This window comes from Pyxicephalus adspersus, chromosome 2 (genome assembly GCF_032062135.1).
Source record: "Pyxicephalus adspersus chromosome 2, UCB_Pads_2.0, whole genome shotgun sequence".
Classification (NCBI taxonomy): Eukaryota; Metazoa; Chordata; class Amphibia; order Anura; family Pyxicephalidae; genus Pyxicephalus; species Pyxicephalus adspersus.
Window position 1 is genome coordinate 70,473,055 of NC_092859.1, and position 26,674 is coordinate 70,499,728.

Consider the following 26,674-nt stretch of genomic DNA (forward strand, 5'->3'; position numbering starts at 1 on the left):
TGTGTTGCAGGGCACATGGTGGGAGAATGAACCCCTTGCAAAGAGTCTGGTGACAACTGGAATGGGCCGCAGTGGGAATGAATACGAAATATGCGTATTTAAAAGTTTTAAAATATTTGTACATAAATATATAAAACTGCCCATTGTTTTTTTGTGATGGAAGATAAACATGTTAAAAAAATTCTGCTGTTGACATTTCAGTGTCTGTCAACTTGACATTCTAGACAACTGGTAGTGCTAACTTAGCATAAAATTAGCGCAGTAAGACGTTTTTGCTAAACTCAAACAAAAAGTTACCTTTTGTTTAAAGCAAACTTTTTTTTATCCTTTTGTATAATATATATGCTAAAAAAATAATTATGTGGGCAGAAACACACCTCTTGTGTTATTTTTGTTTTTAATATCACCCTAAAACACGAATACACCTCTGCCATTCATTTTAAATGGCACTACAATGCAGCCCTGACTGCTTTATGTCTTTTTTTTCTTCTGTGGTGGCCTATTTAAAATTACCTAGCTGCTTTACACATCAAATGCAGTGTGCAAGAATAGACAAACTGAAATGAGACCTTGCAGGTTAACTGATTGTACTGAACACTTATTATAAAAGTGTTATCCATTGGTCCCATCTTTTTACCATAAATGTATTTTCCTGTGCATGACCTGCCTTATATGTATTTTTATGTTTATAGTACTAACAGGTCAGGTCTACCTTTCTAGTGCACCCCTCCTCCTTTGCCGAAACATCACATTAAAAAATAAAAAAAGTCTCCATCAACGTTCAGACTTCAAACTTTTCCAATGAGGTCTGGGCTACTGTACAGTTTTCAGGATCTCAATGGAAAGATGATGACTTTATTCCTACACTGTAAGCTGAAGCTGAGGAACAAGCTATGTAAATCATTTATCCCTCCCCCCTTCAGTTTATCTGTTTTTTCTTCTAATTTAATTTGACATTCCAATAAGTAGGAGGTGGGGTACTTTAAAGAAGTGGACCCTACTATTTAGGTTCAAGGTATTTAAAGCTTTACTCCACTCCTTCACTAATTTATAGTATTTAATATAGTTTACCTTATTGAGATAATCTGTGAACCTGTCTGGAAACTCTGGAAAGCTTTCTTGAGAGAAAAAATGAAGCTTAGTGTGGAATAGAGGGTGAGAGTGGTTTCCATTTAATCATTTGGTTTGCTTTTATGTACCTTGTAAGATGCAGGGTTATGTTGTAATTATACCGCATCTACAGCCATGTCCACGATAATATGATAATTTCATCACTTGCTAGGTCCTGTCCCACAGCTTTAGCAAATACTTTTTTTTTATATTAACTAATTGCACCTTTACATTAAAGGAACAATATAGGGAACGTCTATGTATTTTTTCAACAACAAATGTTGCTTTATGTGAATCATTTGTTTTCAAACATTCATTCCTTGGATTCACTAGTATATGTAAATGTAGCTATTTTGACAAGTAGGTATAAATGTAGTTTTTTTCAAGGTAGGCAGTAAAAATTGATTGCCTGTGTGTTTAACAAAAGGTTTTAGGATTTGGTTGGTCAGTTCAGGATATACAATGATGGATTTTAGGTCATTGATTTGATTATTTCATTGCATAAAAGACTCTTCTCCAGATCCACCAGGGTAAAAATCATCAGGCTACTATTATGATTGATGCCATCAATGTATACTTCTTTATGTTTAATTTATCTGATGTGAATTATCAACTAAAAATGCATGACAATTAAAATCTATTCTAGGGGACAGCACTCCTTATAAAACAAGAAGTCCTTGTTTATGGTTACATTTAGTCCTCACCAGTAACTAAAATATTTGTAAACCTCAAAAGTATCACTTTCCCTTTTTTCATCTACATAATACCTCATTTAAAAATGTTTAGTTTATATCTAGTGACTGCAAAATTGCTCTGTTGATTCTTGTTGATCGCCTTCTTTGCCTATGCTGGACTATTACATTACATTGGGACTGATTTATTAAAGTTTCCCAAGACTGGAGAAGATATACTATCATAGGAGATCCTGGGTGGCCCAACAAACTTGGAACTGATTTCCTAAAAATCATTTGTTATTTAGTTTACAAATATTTTCAATCCTGGACCAGATCCATCACAGGTTTCTCCTATGATAGTCTATCTTCTCCAGTTTTAGAGAGTTTAAATAAATTAGGTCTTTTGTCTACGGTTATCTCTGTTGACAGCACTTGGCGTCACAATACTTCTTCTTCATAAAACAGTGAGCAACTGTTGTCACTGTCAGGACAGTGCATTACTGTCAGGATCACCAGGTGGAAATAAAAAAAAATGTCTAAAAATGCAAATGCAGCTATCACATTTAAGGACTGGTAAACTGCAACATAATACATTTTTGTTTGATTTGGATACACTTTAGTCTTAGGAGATTTTACCTTTTATAGGCACACACACAGTTCTAACACAGGCATGTGTATACAAAATAACTTTTAATCTCCAAGCTTCACAGTTCACAGGAAACCGGGACAATGTAGAATACTTCCTTTAACAAATATACAGGTTTTAAGTTACTGGTGACAATGGTAGGAAGCACCTTAAACAGCTATACACAAACTCATAGAAATTCATAGAAATGTAAGAAATTAAAAAAACTATTCTCAAACTCTGCGCACTGGCAAATCTAAAACTGATTAGCAGAGTTTGTAGTCTGTACAGTTGCTATTCTACTGGTAATATTTGATCTCCAGGTATTTTGTCTGTCACAATCAGCAAAGCTACCAAATAAATACTGCTGGTTTCCTCTCCTTTTTCTGCCCTTCCTGTTTTCTACAGAAATCTCCCTGTCCTTCTCCATCCTGCGACGCTCCACCCTGTGCCCTAATGTCTCTCTGCAGGAGGCAGCAAGGAAGACTTTGTGGGCTCTTGAAAATGACAACAAAGAAACCCTGTTACTATTTAAGGTAAGACTTCATTACACAAATGAATTTCTACAAGCTGTTCATTTGTGTGTGTGTATATGTATATATATATATATATATATATATATATATATATATTGATAAATATATATACGTTGTCTGATACCTGATACTATAACTTGAGCAAATTTGTGGTCATTGCATATGTATCATGTAGGTTTTACATGCTCATGGGTTTGTGATAGATGTGGAGAATCAGGATCTATTTTAGGTCCTGGAGCCCAGAAGTACTATAGACCTATGGGTAGAATAAAGCTTTTACTTTAAGGTACACATCCTACTTGTTAACCAGACTTCTTTAGTTAGTGTCAACACTAAAAAGGTACATGTGCCACCTTCAAACTTTTGTGAACCCATTCAGGGGCACCCTGTTCGTCAGAAAGTGATTAGCTGGTGGCCCAGATGAACAGATGTTTTCCTTGTTTTATGCTTTGGATTTGATGTGTGAAGTTCTCTTGTACTGAAGTTCTCTGTACTGTGTTTGTTCGCTGCATTGCTGAATAAAAAGGCACGACAAACCTACTCAGGTGTCCCTCTTATGAATGGTTTGACTGAGCCAAAACAAGTCTGTCTACATTATTATACCACATATATAGTATAAACAACTAGTCAAAATGCAGAAGCCACATGCTAAATTAAGTACACCCTTATCACTTCTATAGAAATTAAAAAGGTAAATAGCCACCAGCTGCTGCTGATCAAATGCATCTGCCTAATTGATTATTAGCAAGTATGACCACCTCTTTAAAACCAGAAGTTTTGTCAGTTTGCTGGTTTGGGAACATTCAGGTGTGTGTTAACATGATTGCACGGGGCAAAGACATCACCAATTATCGTAGAGGAACAATTGTTGGTGCCATTAATCTTGGAAGGGTTTACAGCTATTTCCAAAAGAATTCCAAAGTCAATCATTCTACAATGAGAAAGTTCATTCACAAGTGTAAAACAATCAAGACAATTGCCAATCTTCCCAGAAATGGATGACACAGCAAATTCACCCAAAGGTCAGACGGTGCAATGCTCAGAGAAGCTACGCGCTACATCTTAGACTCTATGGGCCTCAGTTTGCATTGTTAAAATCAATGACGGTACATAGTAGATGTAGATGGAATTCAAACTTTGCATATAAACACAAACACCTCATGTCAGCTTTCAAGCATGGTGGTGGATGGATGATGATTTGAGCTTGTTTTGCAGCCACAGTACCTGGGTACCTTGTGGTCATTGAGTTGACAATAAACGTCTTTGTATACTAAAGAATTCTAGTCAAATGTGAGGCCTTCTGTGCAACAGCCACTTGTCTGAAATGGTGTCATGCAAAAGGACTAATATCCCAAGCACACCAACAAATCTACAACAGAAAAAGAAAAGAATCAAGGTGATGCAATGGTCAAGTCAAGTCCAGACCTCAGCCTTATCGAAATGCTATGGCAGGATAGGAAATCTGTGCATAAACAAATGCCTGCAAACCTCAGTGAACTGGAAGCAATATTGTAGAGTGAGACTGATAAAGTCATACAGAAAACAATGACTTCAGGTTATTGCTGCAAAAGGTGGTTTTTCAATCTATTGAATCATGAGGTGTGCATTTCACACATGGCTTCTTCATTTTGGCTTCCTTTTGGATAAACAAAAATATAGTAGAAGTTGATGTGTGTTGTTTTACACCTTAGGTTAGATTGAAATAGTATTAAATAATGTACTACACACTAAGCTAAAAAAAAATTCAAAAACAAGAAATAGTGTAATTAGGCATAGAAATTCATATCCTATGGTGTGAGATATAAGTCAGAAATGGTTGCTTGATATAACCCTATTTCTGATTAATTAAATTGCTGAGCTAAAGTGCTAAGACCTTCTGGATAATCTCTCTCCTTCTCTTGATATATGTACTGTATATGTACGTGTAAGGTATGTGAGTGTACGTCAGTGGCTGGCAGAACTGCAGTCATTGTGTATATGTCACGTAAGTTTTGGTGAAGAGCTCCATGACTGATGTTGAGAACTCTTAATAAAAACCTGTTTTAGGCCCTGGGGCCCAGAGGCTTTGTAAATAAAGAATACAAACTCCACTTCTAGGACCTTGTCATTGGTCCCAACAGTGCTAAGGCCTTTATCTTTGTGAACCGATTAATACTCTGGTTTCTCTCTGCTGTGGTAGCCTGTTTCTGTTCAAAAAGAATGGCTAGTGAGAGAACACTAAAAACCTATGACCTTTGTAAATTCTGAGGACCCCATTTGGGTATGCCCTGTTAATCAGGAACAGACCTGAGTTTAGTTAGTAGCTCAGATAAACAGATATTTGTTTGTACAGCCAATGCATAGCATATAAACAAACCCTCTAGCACTGAATTATTTGTTTACTGCACTTCTAAAAATAAAAGCAGGACAAACCTGCCTAGGACTGTCCTATGGTGTCCCCGGCTCATGAACAGTTTATCGCTAACAAACAAACCTGTCCACAATAAATAAATTTGAAATGTTTTGTAAGAGTACTATGTAGCTATGTACTTATTTTGCTGTGGTTTCTATTGGTTAAGGCAAAAGAAACATAGGAAATGGAACTACCTGACTAAAGCTAAGCTTTAAGGTATCAATACAAGTTACATAAGTGGATGATTTTGTTGACTGTAGGAACTCTTTGATGGCAGCAATTCATGTCTAAGAACACAAGAAAAGTCTGTCTGCTTAGGTAAATACTACCGACAAATAACTATTGTTCAGTAGTGATAATGTTGGTATTAATCTTTTACAAACATATCTGACTGCCATGTAGTGTAGCATTTTACCATTGGTTTCCTAGATGGACTATAATTATTTGTTTTAATTTATTTCAGGAGCTGTCCGCCCGGCTAGTAACCATCCAGGCCAAGAATGATGTTTTCATTATCACCTTTAAGACTATAGAGGAAATTTGGAAGTTTACAACTTATCTCTCACTAGGTAATGGTGACAGTGGAGTGTATGTATATATCAAGTCATTGAAAACCATGTCCTACAACGTACATGGTTCATGTCCTGACACCTGCATTCATATTCCAAGCAGAGTAAAAGTACACTTTACTTCTTCTTCTTTAAGGTATTGTGGCGTGCACTCTAGAACATCTTCTCTTTGATGAGAGATATTGGTTGAATTCTGCTCTGGTAGAAGACACAGAAGTTCAAGTGTCCGTTAATCAGGATGAACTGGCAACACTGTATCTCGGTCTCCTTTTACAAGAAGGTATAGTACATCTGATATTTATTATTACTAATTATCAATATAGAAAAAATCCACAAATATACCAACTATTGGACATGCAGATATTGGGAGTTTATTTATAAAGCAGTAAATCTGACAATCAGCACAAATTACCTGCTATAAAATCAGTCACTGTCATTGAAAATAAATGCAGCGGAAAGATTTTGCTCCAAAGAATGTTTCCTGAATGTCAGATTCTTTTTAGAAAAAGAGAACCCATAGTGTTTTCTATTTGGAACTGTATCACACTTTTCCTGTACCACAGTGCACATATATGGTAACTCCATTATCACTAGGTGTTTGCCCCTGGACAGAATAATGCAAGATTTACCTGTTGGTATATGAAACTTGATAACTTGGATAATTGAGGTCCTGATAGACTGACATAAACCATAGAATTTCTGCAGTTTCTAATGATGTGAAACATTTCCTAGACGTCAGTGACCATATGACTGAACTGCCTATGGTTTTGCTATTTCAAGAGTTAAGTTAAATTCCCATGTCAAAATAAGTGCTTACTAAAATTTAAAATAAGTAGCAATTTTTTAATTTAAGGTCCCTTTTAGACAAGTTCTCTTTTTTACCTTGATTACAATATGCAAGAAGTACAAATCTTTGCTACTGTACTGCTTCCATAATTAAGATATCAGGGGCAGGCAGGTGGGATCCATGCCTTTCCTTATAGTAGAGGGACCCCACTAATAAAACAATTTCAAGAAGGAATGGCTTCCTAGCTTTATATTGAGTCTTCTTTTTTTGTAGGGTGCTTTTATGCCCGAGCTGTGGTTCATGATGCTGGAGCACAAGTGGATGATGGAAAGTCGGAGTTCCTTGCAGTCTCTATGAATGATGTGGTTCATGTGAAAGACATCGGTGATGAGTCATCGTGGGAAGGACAGTCCCTGACCACTGGAGAGCGTGGATTATTACCCATTATAGCAGTGGAGCCTCTGCCACATCCCTTCTACCAGTAAGCGTTCTACCAGAAAATTGGAATTGGGGCAACGCATAAACTATTTATGATGGGAACAGGAAAAATGCAAAGGCATATAAAGTAACTTCATTTTTTTAACAACCTTTATTCTTACTAAACTAACCTTTTTTATACTTACAAAAATACCAGTATAATAACTAAAAAATAATTAGAACAGTGCACATAAAAAGTCTGATCTATAGTATATGATATGTGGAGTAAAGAACAGACTGAACAATGTTTGGCTCTACCTCCCTCTAGTGTCAAAGCAAGGCAAGCACAGAAAGCTGATAATTATGGCTAAATGGTTAGTAAACAAGCATGATAAGTTCACAATGCAAGAAGCTGTGACAATGCTAAATAGTTAGGAATTGTAAATAGCTTGGATTGCATAAAAATATATCTTTCTAGGATGTCCTCATTAGGCAAATCATATGCAGGCAAATCCTGAGGTGGTAAACAGTCTGCCCATCCTTGTGATGAACGTAGGGTGAACTTCATCTGCTACATTAACATCTTAAAGACGTTTCCAGAATTTGGGAAAATCTGTGTCTGGCAAATAAACTGTATGTTTGTTACCAGTAATGCTAGGGTACAAACACCTAATATCATTCAGGTTTATGCATAAGCTCAACCAACTTTGGGTTATGCCTGTACAATTATTTTTTGTTTTTTTTCTTTTCTTTTAAAATTTTATGTTGCTTTTTATGTGTATTGTAGTTTTTAAAATGGCTTATAAAAAGAATTTTTTTAATAGCGATATATGTAATACTGTAAGCCTACATTTTCTATGTTTTCAGGTTTACAATATGTGTGTATGTATGTATGCATGTGTATATATGTATGTGTGTATATAGGTTAACAGTATAATCTTTATTTGAATTATATTGTGGACTCTTTCATATATTGGTTTGGCACTCTTTTGCTGTACCAGCTTGTTAGAGAAATGACACAAGGTTCCAACCAAGCCAGGGCTGCACTTAACCTTTTCTTTGTATTCACATTAACATTTATACTAAAGGAATGGGGACATGTGTTAGTTAATGAAATATGAGAAATCATTATTCTTTGTTTTTTTCCTTCTAGATGGTTTCTGAAAGTGTACCCTATATCCTGTAATGTGACGGAACAGAATTGTCGAAATATCACATCTCAGCCAATAGGTAAAAGTTCCTTCCCGTACTACAGACAGACCTGCTATTGTTAAGGTTTCTCATATCTCTTAGAGCCAACACAATCTTCCTTTGTGCAGAAATGTGCATTAAATGCAATTGCTTATATAAAAAAATATGAAAGACGATTACCAGCTTATTGGTATATTACTTCTTTGTGTGGGATACACTCTGTTCCTTTATCAATAAAATAAAACTAATGGGCTTAAAAATAATTAAACTTATTTAGAGCACATAACAGAAATATACCTTTTATCCAAAATTATTGACACACTATTGAAATAGCCTGGCTGTCATTATCGTTATTTACATCCTATACCTCTTTAAAGCCTCCCATACTCATCTTGGTCTTACAGTGGGGATGCATGGAGGTTAATCTCAGGTTAATATCCAAGCCATGCACAGACCTTAAGCTATGTACACATCAGTTATTTGTCACCTGAGACAGGTGGAAAACTTGACATCTGTACAGTGGTCCCCTAATCGGGAATGATCGCCTTTACTCCTATAGAGGAGAGCACAGAAGGGTGCTGCTTGCTTGTATTCCTCCCTCCCTTCTCTATAGAAAAGAATGGTGCTGTGTGTACAACCTGGGTTTGTTTCGTTCTTATCTTAAAGCAGAAAAATCTTGTTGGAGCATTACCATCCTATGATATATTGACCAGTGGGAGAGTGTAAGTGGACAGGTGGGAAAAGATTCCACTAGTGTCCAGGACTTTACCCATTAAGACTTTATTTTCAGGCCCTGGCAATGGTAGAAGCTGGAAATAGTGATTTTGAACACATACTGGACCTCGTGAAAAAGCATGATACATGTGAAATATAGAACTAATTTCCCAGATTCATTGGCCAGAAGAATGATACGTTTAGGCCCCTATATACAAGGTATAGAATGTGATTGCTTCCAAAGGGTGCTGAAAACTTTACTTTCTACTAAGAATAAGTAATATGTAAGTGTTAAATGGAAATGTATCCTGTGGTGGTAGTTTCCTTGCTCTGATGCTGCTTACAGATTATGCAATTGTTTTACTGAGATATAATACAATTCTATCAAATATAATGTTTTTTTGTGCTAGTATCTTTTCTTTACAGATATGGTGGTATAGCAGTTAATTTAAGTATGTGATGAAAACAGTATTAAATATTTGTGTTTTAACACAGAAAAAACAAATTAAATGGTAGACCCCAACTGTTTTACTGGTTAAAGTGCAGTCAACAAAACTTTATAGCAATTTAACTTTTTTATGTGTTTGTATATAATAAAATTAATTGAACACATACGGTTTTATTTTTTCCTCATTCTTCCCATACATTGGTGTGCATTAGTCATAACACTGAAAACATATAGTCCATGGAAATTGTGTTCATTAACCAGTAATGAAAAAACAAACAACATATAACATAATAAAAACTGGAATATCAGTATGTTGCTTAAGGTATAAGAACTATCAATAATGAAATTGTGCATGTAATCAATATTCATATAAGGACTCTCCTGTTTTTTGCTATCTCACCTGACATTCACACTAGGTTTGTGGAATGAGCCACCCTATTATTTACTACTCTGGTTATATGGAGGCCAGTGTTTTAGCATGCCTGACCTCTTTCAGTATTGCCATGACTTTGGAAGCACTTGACAGGGGAGGTCGGACCATCTATCCCAGCTTTGAAATGAAAACACCACCACCGCTAAACCCTTCAACCCTGCTTACCAAACATACACATTAATGACACAGACACCAATATGCACTTATGGGCTGGCAAGCAGCCATTTATTAATAAATAAATAACCCATAAATACCAAATAATTAACAGATAAATAACCCAATAAATATTTAATAAGAACCTCACTTTACAATAAACTTTCACAAATAATAAGTAACCAAATAAACCCCCCAATAAATCTAACTAACTAATAATCGAACGCTACCTCACTCCCTCCCCCTAACTGACCACTTACACTTAACCCCTTCCAAACCTGCTCTAGGCCTCCCCCCCTGTCATGCAGCCCCTGCGCCTAATGCTTACAGCTCCGTGCCTCACTAAATAATGATTGTTTGTTTAAAGGCCTGTGTCAATAAGCGTTAGGCTTATGTCAACAGTATCAGTTGGAGAAGCTTCTGAGGTCATTTATAATGCATATATGGGTGCTTCTGACCTGCAATTGACCTCCTTCTAGCTGGCTTTCCTATAAATTAATTAATTCCTATAAAATAATTAAATGGCAATGAAAAATTTGCTTGATGCAAACAAAAACCTATCAACACTGGCTGCAAGACTGGTAGCACCTAGGGGTTTTTCCATATTAAAAATAATCGGACTGCACAAATGTGTTAATCATCTAATCCCACTTGTCAATACAACCTTAGTTCACAACATGAATTTATCCAAATTTGCTAATTTAATACATAAATATGGTCTTTCTGGTGGAATATTGCTGGTTTCACACCCACAGTAAAGATGTAAAACAAGGAAATACCAGTATTCTAACATGGCACCATCCCTGGTTTGATAATGTATACTGTGTTATGGCAGATAAATAGGTTTATTTCATCTGACATAATTTGATGTTTTTCAATATGTGCATTTAGCATCATAATAAGGTAATTTGTTTGATGTTCATGCTCTGTTTACCATTTGCATTGCCAAATCTAATAAATTTCTTGGATGCAATTGATAATATTGAGGTATCTTGGCTAATAAAATCTTGTGGGTCTATTTATAAAGCAGCAAATGTAACATTCACTGAAAAATTCCCTGGTGGAGAACCAAATACTGCCATTGAAACACATGGACCTGGAAGGTTCTCCACCAGGGAATGTTTTAGTGAATGTCATATTTTCTGCTTTTTAAGCAGATCCCTTAGAGTGAAGGAAAAAAGACATTCTGGCCCAAGGGCAGGCTGAAAGAAACAAGATATTAAAATGAACTATAATAATGAAAAACTGCATTCTGAAACCCTTATGTTTTATTTGAAGCGTTTAGGAAGAGACCGTAAAATGTTGAGGTAAACTGATAAACGGTTTTGTTATCATTTTTAACACCAGGATCGGGGCAGTGTACTGCGAGAGAAAGCCATACAGCAACAGATTGGGATGAACTTAGCTACTGCAGGGGCGATGCCATTGAGGTTGTTGGTTTCTTTGTGCCTGGGCTCAAGTGGTTTGTTGGAAAATGTCCTTCTACTGGAATGACTGGTTTTGTACAGACTAGACACGTGGATCCAAACTGTCTGAAAGCTTTGTAAGTATCATGCATACAACTATTACCTTTTGTAACAATAGAATTACTTTCACATGCAGGTCCATGTTTGTATGCAAACGTACGTAAATGGATGACGTGTTCTCTGATCTACACAATAGTTACATAAATACATCGTTAAAAAAAGTGAACTGGTGCCCAAAACTGGACTGCATATTCCAGATGTGGTCTGACCAATGCTTTGTACAGGGTCAGGGTAATGTCTCCATCTCTGCAGTATATTCCTCTTTTTATACAAGAAAGGACTTTGCTAGCTGTAGATATTGCAGCTTGGTTTTGAATGCTATTATTAAGTCCATGACCTACCAGAACCTCCGGATCCCTTTCCATTTTGGACCCAAAATATATTCCCCCTGGACAGTATAAAGAACATCAATATCAATATTTATTTTACCTTTATCAATATTAAATTTAATTTGCTACTTGGCTACCCAATCAAACAGTACATCTGAATCTTCTTTTAGATTATAGAAATCCTGTATGGACTTAATTCCAATACATAGTTTGATGTCATCTGCAAACACAGAAATGGTACTTATAATCCCAAACTTCATATAATTTATAAAGATGTTAAATAGTAAAGGTTACAACACCTGGGGTACACCACTAATAACCTTAGACTATTCAGAGTGTGAATCATTAATCACTACTCTCTGAAAGTGGTCTTTAAACCAGTTCTCTATCCATTTACAGATTGAATTTTCTAAACTTTTAGACCCTAACTTGCATATTAACTGTCTACGGGGTACAGTATCAAATGCACGTACTTTGTCAAATGCAATCCAAGTACACTATATCAACTGCTACTCCACTGTCTACCTGTTTACTTACAACTTGGGTCTTTCTTAAATCCATGCTGTCAATCACTTATAATATTATTTTCTAGCAAAAACTCTATGTGGTTCTTTATCAAACTCTCAAGGATCTTTCCAACTATAGAAGGTAAACCTATTGGCCTGTAGTTACTGGGTAATGACTTTGCTGTCTTTTTAAAGATAGAAACCACATTGGCCTTACGCTAATCTATTGGTACCATGTAATTTCTTTTTTACATCTTTTGTTATATTCTTTAAATTTTCCAATAATGAAGGTAATCATTCATTTTTATATTTTTGGAATGCACTTTTCCTATTCTTTATGGCTTTTTTTAACACTAGCTGTGAGCCACATAGGTTTTAATTTTACCCTTTTAAACTTATTACTAATTGGAATAAACTTTGCAGTGGGTTTGTGTAGAGCACACTTGGAACATTCCCATTTCTGTTCTGTGTTCTTTGAGGCCAATATTCCTTCCCAGTCCAAGTCATGGAAAGCCCCCTAATAGTAGAAATTGTGCTCTCTTAAAATGTAATGCTTTTATATTTCCTGTTTTTAACTTACATTAAATGAAATCATTTTATGGTCGGTGCTACCCAGATTATATGTACATTTGTTATAAGAAAAAATTACGTCCAGCAGAGTATCATTTCTGGATGGGGCTTCTTTAAACTCTACCATAAAATTATCTTGTTTTAATTTATTACATTTCCGCCCTTTTGCTGTACATTAACCCAGTCAATGTCAGGGTAGTTAAATCACCCACCACTACCACTGTCCTAGCCTGTGCAGCCGTTTCAATCTGTGCAAGAAGTTGATTTTTTATTTCTTTATTAGCACTGGGGGCCTATAGCAAACTCCAATAATTATCTATGAATTTATGCATTCCATATGCAACTCCAACATATTTTCTAATCCTCATCACATGCTCCATCAACAATTTCTTCTTTCACATTCACTTTCAGATCACCAGCATTTTTTTTAACTGTCTGTCTTTTTATAACTGTCTTTCCAAAAGAGAACATAACCAGGAATGTTAACTGCCCAGTCATGTGAAGAACAAAGCCAGGATTCAGCAACATCAACTAAGTCAATAAACTCTTCATTAAGGTCTCCAATTCCAATATTTTGTTTGGCAGACTTCTAGCATTGGTAAATAGACTCTTTAAACCATTGCTGCATTCACCAGCAGTGTTTGCCAAATCCTTTTGTTTTCCAGTACAATTAGTACTACACATTCCAATAACCCAGCTCCCTACCTGTTTATCCTAATTTACCTCTCCACCCTCCACATCTATCCCATTAACTACCTGCTCAGTGAGCAGGGGACCTCTCTCAAGGTAATCCAATGACTTCAATGTTGCAATGTGCTCCTCAAGATCTCTAATGTGATATTCCAGAAGGGCAACTTGCTTATATCTATCACAGCGGTATTCACCTAGGAGCTCTTAATCCATTTGTGCATACATAGAAAAACCTTTAATTTTGCTACTAATTGTTTACAGAGTTACAATATATATTACTTTTCAGGGAGATTATAAAGGTTACTTACAGTTTGTAGATGCTTTAAAAGTTTTAATTCCTTTAGTTTTCAACTCCTGTTTGTTTACCTCCACTTATTTCAGGGCCACTTTGTTCACCAGCCAAAAGTAAGCTAAAATATATCTTGCACCAAGTAGGGAGTGGTTAAAACCAATGCCAGTTTGTCACCATGACAAAAAGAGCCTGATATAGTAAAGCTCTACAAGACTGCAGAAGGTAGACTATCATGAGTGAATCTGGTGAGGTTACTTCATGTGAATCTGGTGAGGTTATCTGCCCAGGGCCACACCGCCTTCCCAGAAGAAACATACTCTCCTGGTCTACATATGTGTTACACCCTCTTTCTTTAGCCTTAAGCCCCTTTTTATATCTGTGGTGAAAAACTGCAGGGCCAGGCACTCCTAGAGGCATAGCAAACTGCTACTATCCATCCTGGAGTACCAAACTGCACAGCAGGGAAACACAACAAGTTTGCATGTGTTGCCCTTGCATTTGTGGTGGTGGTGTGGTTTTTACCTACAGAGAAGGAAAATGCAACCACATAGCTATAAATAGCTAACTGCATGCAAATGTGTGGAAAAAAAGGTTTCTCAACTGCTCCTAGCAAGCAGTCAACGAAACTCTGAAATGGCCCTTACTCTTTGGGACTGCTGGAGGCCTCAAATACTATGTTTTGCGTATATTCGGGCCATGGCACACCTAACACTGGATCATGAAGAAAAATAAAAGCATTAAAAGTGAGGAACATGGACAGAAAGGTTAATAAATGACAATTATATTAATTATACAGTTGTCTAATAAAGCCTGAGATGCAGGTGGAAGCAATAAATGTATTCTTCAACTAGGTGGTAATTGAATATAATTCACTTTTTTGGTCTTACACAGATTATTAAAAGTACACACATCCTTTAGTGAAACAATGCACATTTTGGGGAGGGCTTACTTTGTTTTTTATTTCATTTACATTATTGAAAATGCAACAGCAGGAATAAAGCTCCCACTGGTAATAGCGTGAAAAGTCAGACTTCATATTGGGTTCACATGGCCAATTTAATGAGGGTCATCTCATCGCTAAAGTGGAAACCAGTGGTAATTCATTCTTCCCATGCTGTAAATCCATAATTCTTCTGTTTGCTTTGAAGAATGAACCTTTAAATATCCAAAAATGAGTTCTGTCTTTTAACAAGCAGCCTTATGGTGGTGCTATTGCTTCACATGCACATTTCAAACATTGCACTGGCTAATATAAAACTACAGTTACTGACAGCTCTAGATGTACAAAATGATGTGGTTTTCACAGTAAAATATATCAAATCAGGATTTAGGCTGCCCTTTATAAGATAACCAGAAATGCTGGACTCCTTGCTGGCAAGAATTTGCATTTTTCATAGTTAAGTGGTTGCTGATGTTGGTAAATGTTTGGTCCAACATAAATCCCTAAAATAGAATAATGCTTTGTTTTGCTATCTGATATTGCTTTGTATTAGACTTACACATTGTTTGTATTAGTGTGCTCCCAGGCCCAAATGGATTTTTCAGTGATAGAAATCAGGCCTTTTCTTACAAAATTCCTTAGTTTTTATCCAGACTTGCACTCCCTAAATGGACAAAGATGTAAAATGTAACTGGCATCATGATACACCTCAAAAATAATCTGCTTGACTATTTGGCGTGCACACATAGATGCTAAATTAGATTATCCTTTTAAAGTATTGAATTTATTGTATCATCAAGTAGACACAATGATTACCTTTACCACCTGTTATGGCTTTATATCATAGAAAATAGACATTAGAAGATATTTTATTGCAGGTGTACTTTGATTAGCTTATTGGAGCCAATAGTACATATTTTCTGTACTTGATATTAGATTTTATTACATACACCACAGACCTGTAATATGGTTCTTTGAATGGCCCAGACCTGAAGACAAACATTTTGTATTTTCTTTTCACATAACACATTAATGTATAAAAACATTTATTATACTGATAACTGTGTATTCATATTGAAAATGTCTATTTTGACAAATCGATACTGTCATTAGGTCCTTAGAGAGCTATCACCAACTGATTTATAGGTATGCACTCCCAGAACTCCAATTTTTTAAGTTATCAGTTCATCGCAATGTTTCAAAAATATAAGTGAACTGCCTGTTTTTTTACTTCATGCATTCTTTAAAAAAATCATCACCATGTGAAATAAACATGTTATCTAAATATTCTAATAAAGTACTTGGTTACTTCTCCAATATCTGGCCAATTTAGTTTTGGCAGACACAAGAAAAAGGCATATGAAAACAAGTATTGTGTTTATCTGTAAATGTAATAAAGTTACTTCTTGCAGAAGGTTTATAATCTCTATTTTGTATTCCAAAATGAGTGAACTTTTTGTTTTCTTCTTAGTTATTGAAGTCATTGTAGGGCCACAGTCAAGGTTGTAGGATGCAGTGACTGAGAACTAACAGTGTATGGAAAGAGCAGAAGTTATTGGTTGGGTACCAGTCTTTTTGGACAGGCGTGTCCTACTTCAGTCCGTACGGCTCAGGATACACACACATTTTCAGTTTTTCTCCAACAGGCCGCATGGCTTACATTTGTTTTTTGATTACTAGAGTTGGACACCCCGATTGTAAACCATACATTGCTAAATTTACCACTGTCTGTCAGAGGAATACTAACAATTCTCTTTTGGTCATGCAAACCATTGTTTTTGTGCCAAACATACCTTTTGGAATTGTGGTCAAAAAGTTCAACTTTATCAGACCATAAAACATTTTCACTGATGCTTTTGGGAAACTTGGAAGTATTTTTTTTTTTTTTTTTTAAGAAAAGGTTTCCATCTTGCAGTCCGACCCCATAGTCTAGACATCACCAAAGGAACCCCATCCTCACATTAAAGCATGGTGGTGGCAGTAATATGGTTTGGGATTGCATTTCTGCAGCTGAAACTGGGGTTTTAGTAAAGGTGGAGGAAATTATAAACAATTAAAATTATCAGTCACTTTTGGCCTGCAACCTTCAGGAATCTGCTAGCAGACAATGACCCCAAGCATACATCCAAATCAAAAAAAGAATAGTTTCACCTGAAAAAAAAAGTTTTGGAATGACCCAGCTAGAGCCCAGACCTAAATCCAAAAGAAAATCTGTAGCCTGATGAGGGCTGTGTACAAAAAATGTCCTCACAATCTTACAAATTTTGCAAGGAAGAGTGGGCAAGTATTTCCAAAACAAGATGTGCCATGTTAATAGACTCCTATGCAAGAAAGACAGATTGTAGTAATTTAGTCAAAAGGTGCTTAAAAAAAGTATTAGTTTAGGGGGTGCACACCTATACAACCAGCTTTATGTAAATTTTTTCTATTTTCCCCAGATTTGTTTGTTTTTCAATTGAATTGTACGGGTTATAGGTTACGTTAAAGCTGGGAAAAGTTTTTAAATTATTTATTGTGGTCTCAGTTTTTTGTATTATAAAAACCTGGCATTTTAAAAGAAGCATGTACACTTTTAATTTCCACTGCATATTAACTTGAGATGTGAATGATCTCTCTCTTGGAAGATTCTTGTTCACCAGTATCCATTGTAAATTTATTAGAAATGAATTACACCTATTTGTCTAGATAAAACTGACATCTGATGAATAACTTGCTGCACTTTGATTTTTGCAGTGAAGTAATAAATAATACTGTTGTATTGCAATCTGAATTTATTAATACAAACAACATTGTTATTATGACATTGGACATTATTTATGTTATTTATTATACAGGTGTAAAGATTTATTATTTCTTAGTGAAGAGGAGAAGATTTCCCTTAACTCCTTTGACGATGAAGTTCAGAAGGGCTCTGTGGATCTCCTACGTAGTTTGGCTCAGACTGATATCACATCTGTGTACAGGATGGGTAAGTAAAAATGTGGTCATGTCTAGGAATATAAATCATTTTGCCCACAGTTTTCACCCTTGAGCTGGTGGCAGCGAAGCACAGATGCTGTTAAGAAACATGCCCACTGTAAAATACAAAACCTCATGGCTGTGCTCTAGCCCTGGAAGCTGAGGAGAGTTGGAAGATTTTGGTAGATATTAGGGCTATAAGTAGTCAATCCAGTGGGCAAAGCAGAAGGATAACTTAATTGCTACACTGCCCAGGTTCACATACTGAGCCTGATTTATTAAAGTTCCCCAAGGCTGGAGAGAATACAGTTTCATCAGCGAAGCTGAGTTATACAGAAACCTGTAATGGACTTCCTGAAAGTCATTAGTGATTTGCTAGCAAATGTTTTCCTGGACCAGATCTTTCCCAGGTTTGCTGGATAACTGGCCTCACTGATGAATGTGTATTCACTCCAGCCTTGGAGAACTTTAATAAATCAGGGCCAATGTCCTTTTTTCTGCAACCCCGAGGACTGGTGTCATCTGGAACTCTGGAATAGTAGCAGAATGAAGATTAGAATAGGAATTGCTGGGTGCATTAAGTATATTTATTGGATGCTTTTCAGCAACAAAAGGTAAGTGCAAAAAAATAAATGAATATAAAGTGCAAGGTCCACTTTACCTTGCAATTATATTTCTGTTTTTGTTGTACATTAGTTGACACTTTTTAAAGTTCAATTAGCCTTAAAGAGGAACTAAACTCAAAAGTCACCCAAAACCAAAAAATACAGTTCCCTTTATTCCCACAGAGCAGTCAATTGGTCCGGAGGTCTCTTCTGACAGGTCCTGCGTCATCCTGGCATCCGTCTTGGGGCAGGCACTCTGGGCGCCGCCATCTTCTCCTCTTCTTTTGGGTTCTTCTTCCTACGTCACCTGACCCAGATGCGAGAACAGGTGACGTAGATGGGAAAAAACTTGCCTCCCTGCGCATGTGTGAGATCGGCATTTTTTTTCCCTTATGACAAAAGGGCTCCTTCTGCGCATGTCTGAGATGCTTGGGCATGCACAGAAGGAACACCCAAACAAACAGGATTTTTACTTAACATAGAAGGGTTGTCCACCAGGGGATTGGGGTGTCATTTAAAGGGGGAGAAATCTCCCCTGTAGTGACATCATCATGACATAACCCTGTCCACTCTCCCATTGCAGATCCGAGCTTGTAATGGGGGAGTGGGTGGGATGTGTCCAGAGACACAGCCCGCCCACTTCCCTGAGCCGGGGATTTGTACGGAGGACATGATCCGCGTCTCTGGCCGGAGCCCTCTGCCACCAGGGTCCTTCTCCTGACCCCACTTGGAGGGCACCGGCCAGAACCGCGGACCACTGGTTGGCGACCACTGCTTTAAATAGTATCTGGTAATACGTGTTTGTGTGAATACTAAAGAGAAAGCATTCTTATTAACTTTCTCTATCACATTAGTACATTAAGGAACTTTTTGTTTTGCAACATTTTTTTTAACCAGGATGTGGTTGTTAGTCCAGTGCCAAACCTCCATTCTTTAGGAACTGACTATCACTTCTTGTCCCGGTCTAGCATAGGTTACCATACTAATATGCTACTACTGACAATTTTATTTGACTACAGAATCCCTGCCACAAAATTAAATAGGGATATCTTTTGTAGATTTTTTTCCAATTACTATCCTATATATTCAATTCATATAATCTTTCTCTATAATTATTCATAAAATGATTGTGATTTATGTTATCTTGCATTTATAGTATGTCATTAGTAGTTCTAGGTCAAAGTGTGAATACAGGAGAATAGTGAGGAAGGATAGGAAGAGTTAAACTACAGGGGTTGGGAGATGAACTGATGCTTCTATATTTATGTAAAGGAAATTAAACAGACCTGAACAGCTGGAGAGCCACACATGGCCTGAGCTCGCTTACAAGGAGAGGTTGATAGCTGATTGCACTTGAACAGATTTCTACTTCAGTTCAGACAATGAAAAAATCAATATCAACTGCCTTGTAAACACTGACTCACTTGCTAGACAAGTGTTAATTTGTAGAAACAATCTGCCTAAAATGAAAAGATTTTGCATTTTCAAACAATTGTAAATTAAGTGACTGATTCAATAAAATTCTGTCATGTTCAGCATCTGTAGTTCTATGATTACATTATCCATTTATCTTTTCAAAGATAAACATAATTTTCCCCACGTCTGTCTGAAACTGTCTACATATAACTTTAAAGCAAAAATTAATTTTTATTTCGTTTTTTGAGTTGTGAAGCTAACTAATCTGAGAGCTCTCTTGTTACTTGTTCCTAAGTAGACATAGCTGATGTTAAAATCTTTGACAATAGGGAGTTTGCCAAGGAGTGGTGTACATCAAATTTTACTATGAGGGCCCTTTAGTCTGTAGGTATGCCCCTGTTCATTGTAGTACATCTCCACAGGGTACAACATAGATTATGAGCTAGACTATGATAGATTTGTACCAGAATTATCATTGTATTTGAAACCATGTCCAACTTAAAATACACACCTAAGATATTGTATACTGATGAAATGCTCCCGTTGTTTACTAGCTTGCTATGAAGAAGTTTCTTTTCTCACAAGACTGATATATTGTATAAGAAATCTATGTCAATGACACTTATTATTAATTATAAAACATCATGTGTCATCTTTGTTTCCATTTAAATGGCAACTTAGAAGACTTTACAATTTATGTGTTTTGGGTTTACAGATGGCCTGGATCCTGTAGAAATATACTTAAAATCTTCTTTTGGTAAGTTACACTGTAACTAAATAAATACATATTCACATTTGTTTGTTTTAGCAACAACATCACACAAAATTATTCTGATGACAATCTGTTTTATCGTTTTTTGACAAAAATTGCTTGAAATCTCAGGATATTTTAGATATGGCTGAAAAAGTAATGATAAGGTTCCCTGTGAAACCTCTTTGATATTGAAAATGTGTAGTTCCAAAACATTTGAATCCTAGATTGAATATTAACCTAAATGTTAAAGTAAATCTTTTTTTCATTCAGTTGTGATCCACTGTCAAACCTGCCAAACATTGCAATGAAGAACCTAAAAATGCTGCTTTATGATCACTTGGTGGGTGCTGATGCGATCAATTGCCTGGTCACACACTCTTTGCTAAAGAGGAACTGGAGAAGAGCATCAGTGAATCTAAACTCTGTTATTCACCTTTAGGAGAGATGGTGTGATAAAAAGCAATGGCATTCTGTAAAGAGGAACTAAACTGACCCATCCTTGGAAGGCACCATTTTCACTTCTGTGCAGACAGCAATCTGTGGCATGCCCAGGAGTTACATTGTCCCCATTGGCTGGCCGGCGGCAGAACTCTAAACTACATGGTGCATGTACCGTACAGTTTAGAGCTTAAACTCCCGGTGTTTTTTTTTTTGTTGGCTGACAGTTTTTTAAAAGGACAGCTCTCATGAAAGAATCTAAAATGTAAGCTGCTATAAACATTTTAACTTGCAATTTCAACTTCTTTAGAAAGTTTACATCAAACTCACATAAAGTTAATGTCGTATATGAAAACCAGAACCAGAGTTACACAGTATAGCCACTATGTAGTATAGCCACAGTAAAGTATAGCCACTAAGTCTGTCTTATTTGATAGGTTAAGTTTAATTCAACAGTTAGTTCCAAAGTCTTAAGAAAGTAAACCCATTTTTTCACAGTAGAGGATTTTCTGGTTGTCAAAGATAATACCAGGTTTTGTATGGTATTCAGCATGGTTACTTCTGACAGTAGAGGTTTCCTCCAAAAGACAGGGTGCAGAGGAAGAGTGAATTACCTTGTTTTAAACATATTAAGTGGGTTATAGTAACGGGCATAAACAATGTTTTGATGATTTGCGATAATAGTTTAGGAAAGGTCAGTGTACACAATTTGCCTGGAGCTGTGTTTAACATTTTTTTGCCTCTGAAACTGGAAAGCTGCTAATGTTGCCCTTTGCTATCTTGTTGTGCAGATAACCACCAAAATGTTGAGTTGTCTAAAAAAGTGTATTTCTAGTAGATCATCCTTGACTTTTTTAAAATGGCATTGTTTTATTTTTGAAGGGACAAGGGAAGATTATAGTGAAATTCAGATGACTGACAGCTGGGAAGAAATTGAAGCTGTAACTGATTCATCCAAATGCAGTATCTCAGAGAAGTCCACACCAGATTCTGAGTGGAAATATGGAGTGGAGAGCTTCCATGTTCCTGGTCAAGAAGATCTTGATGATCCTAAATTTTTTGTTGATTTAAATGCAAGTGATTTGGAAGACTGTGAAGTTTTTGATCCTATCTTGACATTTCTTAACAAGGAGGGCTATGACCCCCATTTTCAGCCCTTATATGACCTTTCAATGTCTTTTCTTAGCTCAACATTTTATGGATTTTCTGAGGAGGAGGACTTGGTCATGTATTTGGAAACATCTCGGAATTGGGCTAAGCGGAATAATATGTCTTGGGCTCATGTTCGTTGCTGCTTTCTTCTTGGAAGGATTTGTGCTAAGCGGATCAAACTTTCTCAAGCACGGGTTTATCTTGAAGAAGCTTTAAGTGCCATTACCCAGGGATTTCTTGACCTGCACCTTTTGGCTGCCCTGTATGGGAACTTATCAGCTATCTACTTGAAACAAAACTTGAGAACTAAACAAGACATGTTGCTGGAAAAGGCTGCCAGTCTTTTAACATGCTTACCACAGCATAATTTTAGCTCTGAGAATGAGCTGGAGGTGCTAAAATATGTTTTTAGGAAAGCTGTCATTGTCAACAATGCCTCCTTGGAATCCAGAGTTTGCTTCCTAATATTCCGGCTATTGCATCAGCTTGGCAGACATGATGAAGCCCTTCCCTTTTTAGAACGTCTCCAGTTTCTTCTAATCACCTCATGTTCCCAGACTTTAAACTCCACTACAAGTGTGTTGCCCATTTTAAGTTACTTATATGATAAGAAGTATCTACCACATGTTGCTTTGTCATCAGCCAGATTGTGCAAATCAGTTGGTATGAAAACATTGCCCTCACCTTTATGGAGGGTAGCAGTTGTCATGCAGAACTTGTCTAAAATCATGGGATGTCCTCTGAAAGGGAGCTATATTCCAGCCCAGGCTGCCCCATACTTGAAACATGCTTTGTCCTCTTCATATGAAAGCGGTGATGTTAAAGCTCAGAGAACGCTGTGTCTTATTTTAGCTAAGCTCTATCTACAACATTGTCTTCTGTCAGGTGCCATTGGTTACACTAAAAGGGCTGTGGAACTGGGTAGATGGACAAGTGAAGAAGAGACTTTTGAATCTTCTCTGTATCTGGGATGGCTGTATATACTGGATGGCCAGTTTGAAGGAGCTTGTCGTATTCTGTTGCCTCTGTTAGACTCAATGCAGGAAACTGATAGCACCACGCAATGTGGTGTTGTGCATAATCTTCTTGCAAATGCTCAAAAGGTGAACAAACAGATACTTGAATCATCAAGGGGGTATTCCTATGCCCTTAAAATGGCCACTGAAACTGGTAACAGACGGAACCAAGCTATAGCCCTAGCAAACTTTGGGAGGTTGTCTGTGTTCTGCCAAGCTTTTATTATGGCTGAAAGGTATTTTGTAAAATCTGTCCAGCTTTTTATGGATGTGCAGGGCTGTGATCAGGCAGAGAGAGAGCTATCACAGGTTCTTCATTGGTTTGGAAACATTTGTATTCAACAACAAAAGCTGGAAAATGGAAGGGTGTGTTATGAACTGGCTTTGCTATTTGCAATGAAATCCAATAACTTGAAAAGTAAGTATTTTATTTTTAGTTTTCTAAAACTGGTGTTGTAAATATATTATTTACAATCAATTGTAGTTTGCATAGATGGCTTAAACTCTTTGTCGAAGTAAATACCCTCTAACTTCCTGTTATAGTGACATTGTGAAGTGGTGTAAGGATGAATAGGGATATGCACAGTAATATAAAAGTGATTATGATTCTAACCATTCCCATGGCCATAATTAAAAAAATGTATGTCTGGAATTTAGCTTTTAAAGCTATAGTAACTTTTTAAAGTGTAATAAACTGGTGTAGTTGCTTTTTTCAATTTTCAAGTTTCCAGGCTGCTGACAGTAATAATATAATATTAATATTAATATTTTTAATATTTTTTTTTAATCAAAGCACACTAAAAGAATGCAATTTTCTATGAAAGAATAAGATAGACATAATGAAGTGTGTGAGTATATATATATATCTATATATATATATATATATTATAGATCTGGTTACATCTCAAGTTGGCTGTGTGTCTCCTACCTTCCCTTTTAAGTTATACAACTGCTATCAGAATCTTTGTACTGTATGTCACTTTCCAGAAGATAGATACTTGTGGTGCAGGATACTCCACATACTCCTCAGGCTAGTATTTTTTGCCCTTGCAACACTAGGGTCCCAGGATCGAATCTTGGCCAGGAATCTATCTGGATAGAGTTTGTATGTCCTCCCCGTGTTTCCATGAGGTTGCCCCAAGAACCCCACTTTCCCCCCACCACTAAAATTTGCTTTAGGTCATGGTAATGATGTATGACTATTGTAGAGACATTAGATTGTGAAGGACAGTTAGTGAAAAAAAACTATTGAATATGTAAAGCTTTGCATAATGTGTTGGCATTATATAAATATAAGAATATTAAAATATTAAAGTAAAGCCCTTCAAGATGTCAGATCTCTGTCGCTGGAAATTATATTTTGTGGTCATTTCCAGTGACAGAGAAACAAACAAGTACTGTATAGAACAGTATAGCACTGTGTATAGGGAGGGGAGGGGGAGGATGAGCACTTCACACACGGAAAAGCACTTTGGTCATTTCTGATCGGTTGTTCATCAATTCGCCAGGTGACCACTGTACATATGTCAGATTTTAGCCCAAGATGACCATGGCCTTTGTCTTGGGGACAATCATCTGACATGTGTACTAAGCTTAAGTCTTACAAAATCATGCACAGCACTAGAACAGGGAATAGAACTGGGTAGAGTAAAGTAATTTGATTGTAGCAATAAAGAACAAAAGGCACACAGCTATCTAAGAGATAATAGTGATCATCATTAAGGTGTATCTGTAAAATTATATATATATTTTTTTGTTTTCTTAACTTTTAAGATATCAGATTGTTTGCTCAAATATTGTTTTTATATTTTATATCGACCCTGTTGTGCCTGTGATGGGAATGTGCTCAACAAACAAATAGACCTTGTAACTAAAGTCACAATTTGGTAGGGCTGCCAAAATAAACTCCCACATAAAGTAAAACATAAGATAACCTAATTAAGAGCAAATTCTACAAGAATCAAAGAGATCATATGTTATACATCCAGATAACAAATGAAGACCACCAGTTTTTTAAATCCTTTTTTGAAGCAAAACATAATTTTTTTATTGAGAAATGTTTTTATATGCCTCTTTTTTTACCTTTTATGGCAAAATTATTGTTTTGTAGTGTTCAGTTTTAAACAGATGCTGTTTTATGTTTTTTTGTTATAGTAATATAATTATAATCATTACATTTTTATCAAAAATTCTTCAAGAATCTACAAAGTACAGTGAAGGCCATTCTAAACCAACTTCTAGACATATAGATTAAAGAATCTGTTCTACAAATAGACTGAGAAAAAAGTATAGGGTAATTAAAATTAATTACTAAAATTATACATAAGCTTTAAAGTGATAATACAATTTCTAAATTGTTTATTTTGAGTGTCTGTAAATCTGCAGCTTACCTGTGATCCTGCCCATTAGGGTCTTTGGTCTAAGGTTTGTAATAACAACTGGCTCTGCTCTTCTATCTCATATTGTCACACATTACCTAGTGGAGACAACAAACTATGCAAACATAGCTGGCACTGGCATGATCCAATGCCATCACTAACTGGATTCTGGAACAGGGAGCTGGTGTGCAGCTGAATGAACAAAGACAGAATTAAAAAAGTCTTGGAGAGCTTTAATAAATCAGGCCCATCGTAAGGAGGAACAATAATGTACATGCATAGCATGGCACTATCATGCAGGAAGCGCAGTCTGAATATTTAAAAACAATTTTTTTAATGGGCAGAAAGGGGTAAAGATCAGAACCTCTTTTGTGGTTGAATTTTTTCTATAGGTACATAGTAAGTTAGCTTAAAAAAACTCCGATAAGTAGATCTATGTAATTAGTGTCAATATTCGTCTTCATTGCAGATCCCTACGTAAAGCACTGGACTATACTAAGCAAAGTCTAAGGATTTCCATTGATCTGGGACAGCATGAGAAATCAGCTGAAAGATGGATACAAGCTGGAAAACTGTATCATCTACTACGGGAGGATGAGCTTGTTGAGATTTATCTGCATGTGAGTGATACCAAAGGAAAAATCTGTACACAATTTATTATAGTGTAAAATGTAGTGATGCATGGAATTTACTTTTGCCTGCCCTCTTGCTTTGATATACTAGTCATACGAGCTTGATGAAAAATTTGGAGAGTGTATGAGAGCTGCATCTTTGCTATGCATGTGTAAAGTTTAAAGTTTAAATTTATAGTTTAAAATTTACACTGGTCAGTATTCCATATATCTGCAAATTGTATCAATCTGAATCAGATTTTACCATAACTTCTTCCTAGAAATGTACACATATGACTTGGGTTTTGAAAGTTAAACTTCTATTGGAAAATAAAGTTTTGATTGGACTAACGCTGACTACACATGTTGCAGTCTGATATACCTATGGATCTAAATATAGCTATTTAAATCTACATATAGCTACATATAGCTTAATGAATAGAG

The 26,674-nt window shown here is 36.2% G+C and overlaps 1 protein-coding gene across 1 annotated transcript in view; it reads left to right on the forward strand.

Annotated features, from left to right (window-relative positions):
* SH3TC2 (SH3 domain and tetratricopeptide repeats 2) overlaps window positions 1-26,674 on the forward strand; it is a 61,364-nt gene that overhangs the window by 20,666 nt on the left and 14,024 nt on the right. The window contains exons 5-15 of the mRNA XM_072398991.1: window positions 2,818-2,945; window positions 5,801-5,906; window positions 6,043-6,186; window positions 6,967-7,174; window positions 8,264-8,340; window positions 11,397-11,592; window positions 17,737-17,870; window positions 20,597-20,638; window positions 21,956-23,682; window positions 26,012-26,022; window positions 26,089-26,239. Of these exons, the coding sequence (XP_072255092.1) occupies window positions 2,818-2,945; window positions 5,801-5,906; window positions 6,043-6,186; window positions 6,967-7,174; window positions 8,264-8,340; window positions 11,397-11,592; window positions 17,737-17,870; window positions 20,597-20,638; window positions 21,956-23,682; window positions 26,012-26,022; window positions 26,089-26,239 (2,924 nt within the window). The remainder of the gene's footprint in view (window positions 1-2,817; window positions 2,946-5,800; window positions 5,907-6,042; window positions 6,187-6,966; window positions 7,175-8,263; window positions 8,341-11,396; window positions 11,593-17,736; window positions 17,871-20,596; window positions 20,639-21,955; window positions 23,683-26,011; window positions 26,023-26,088; window positions 26,240-26,674) is intronic.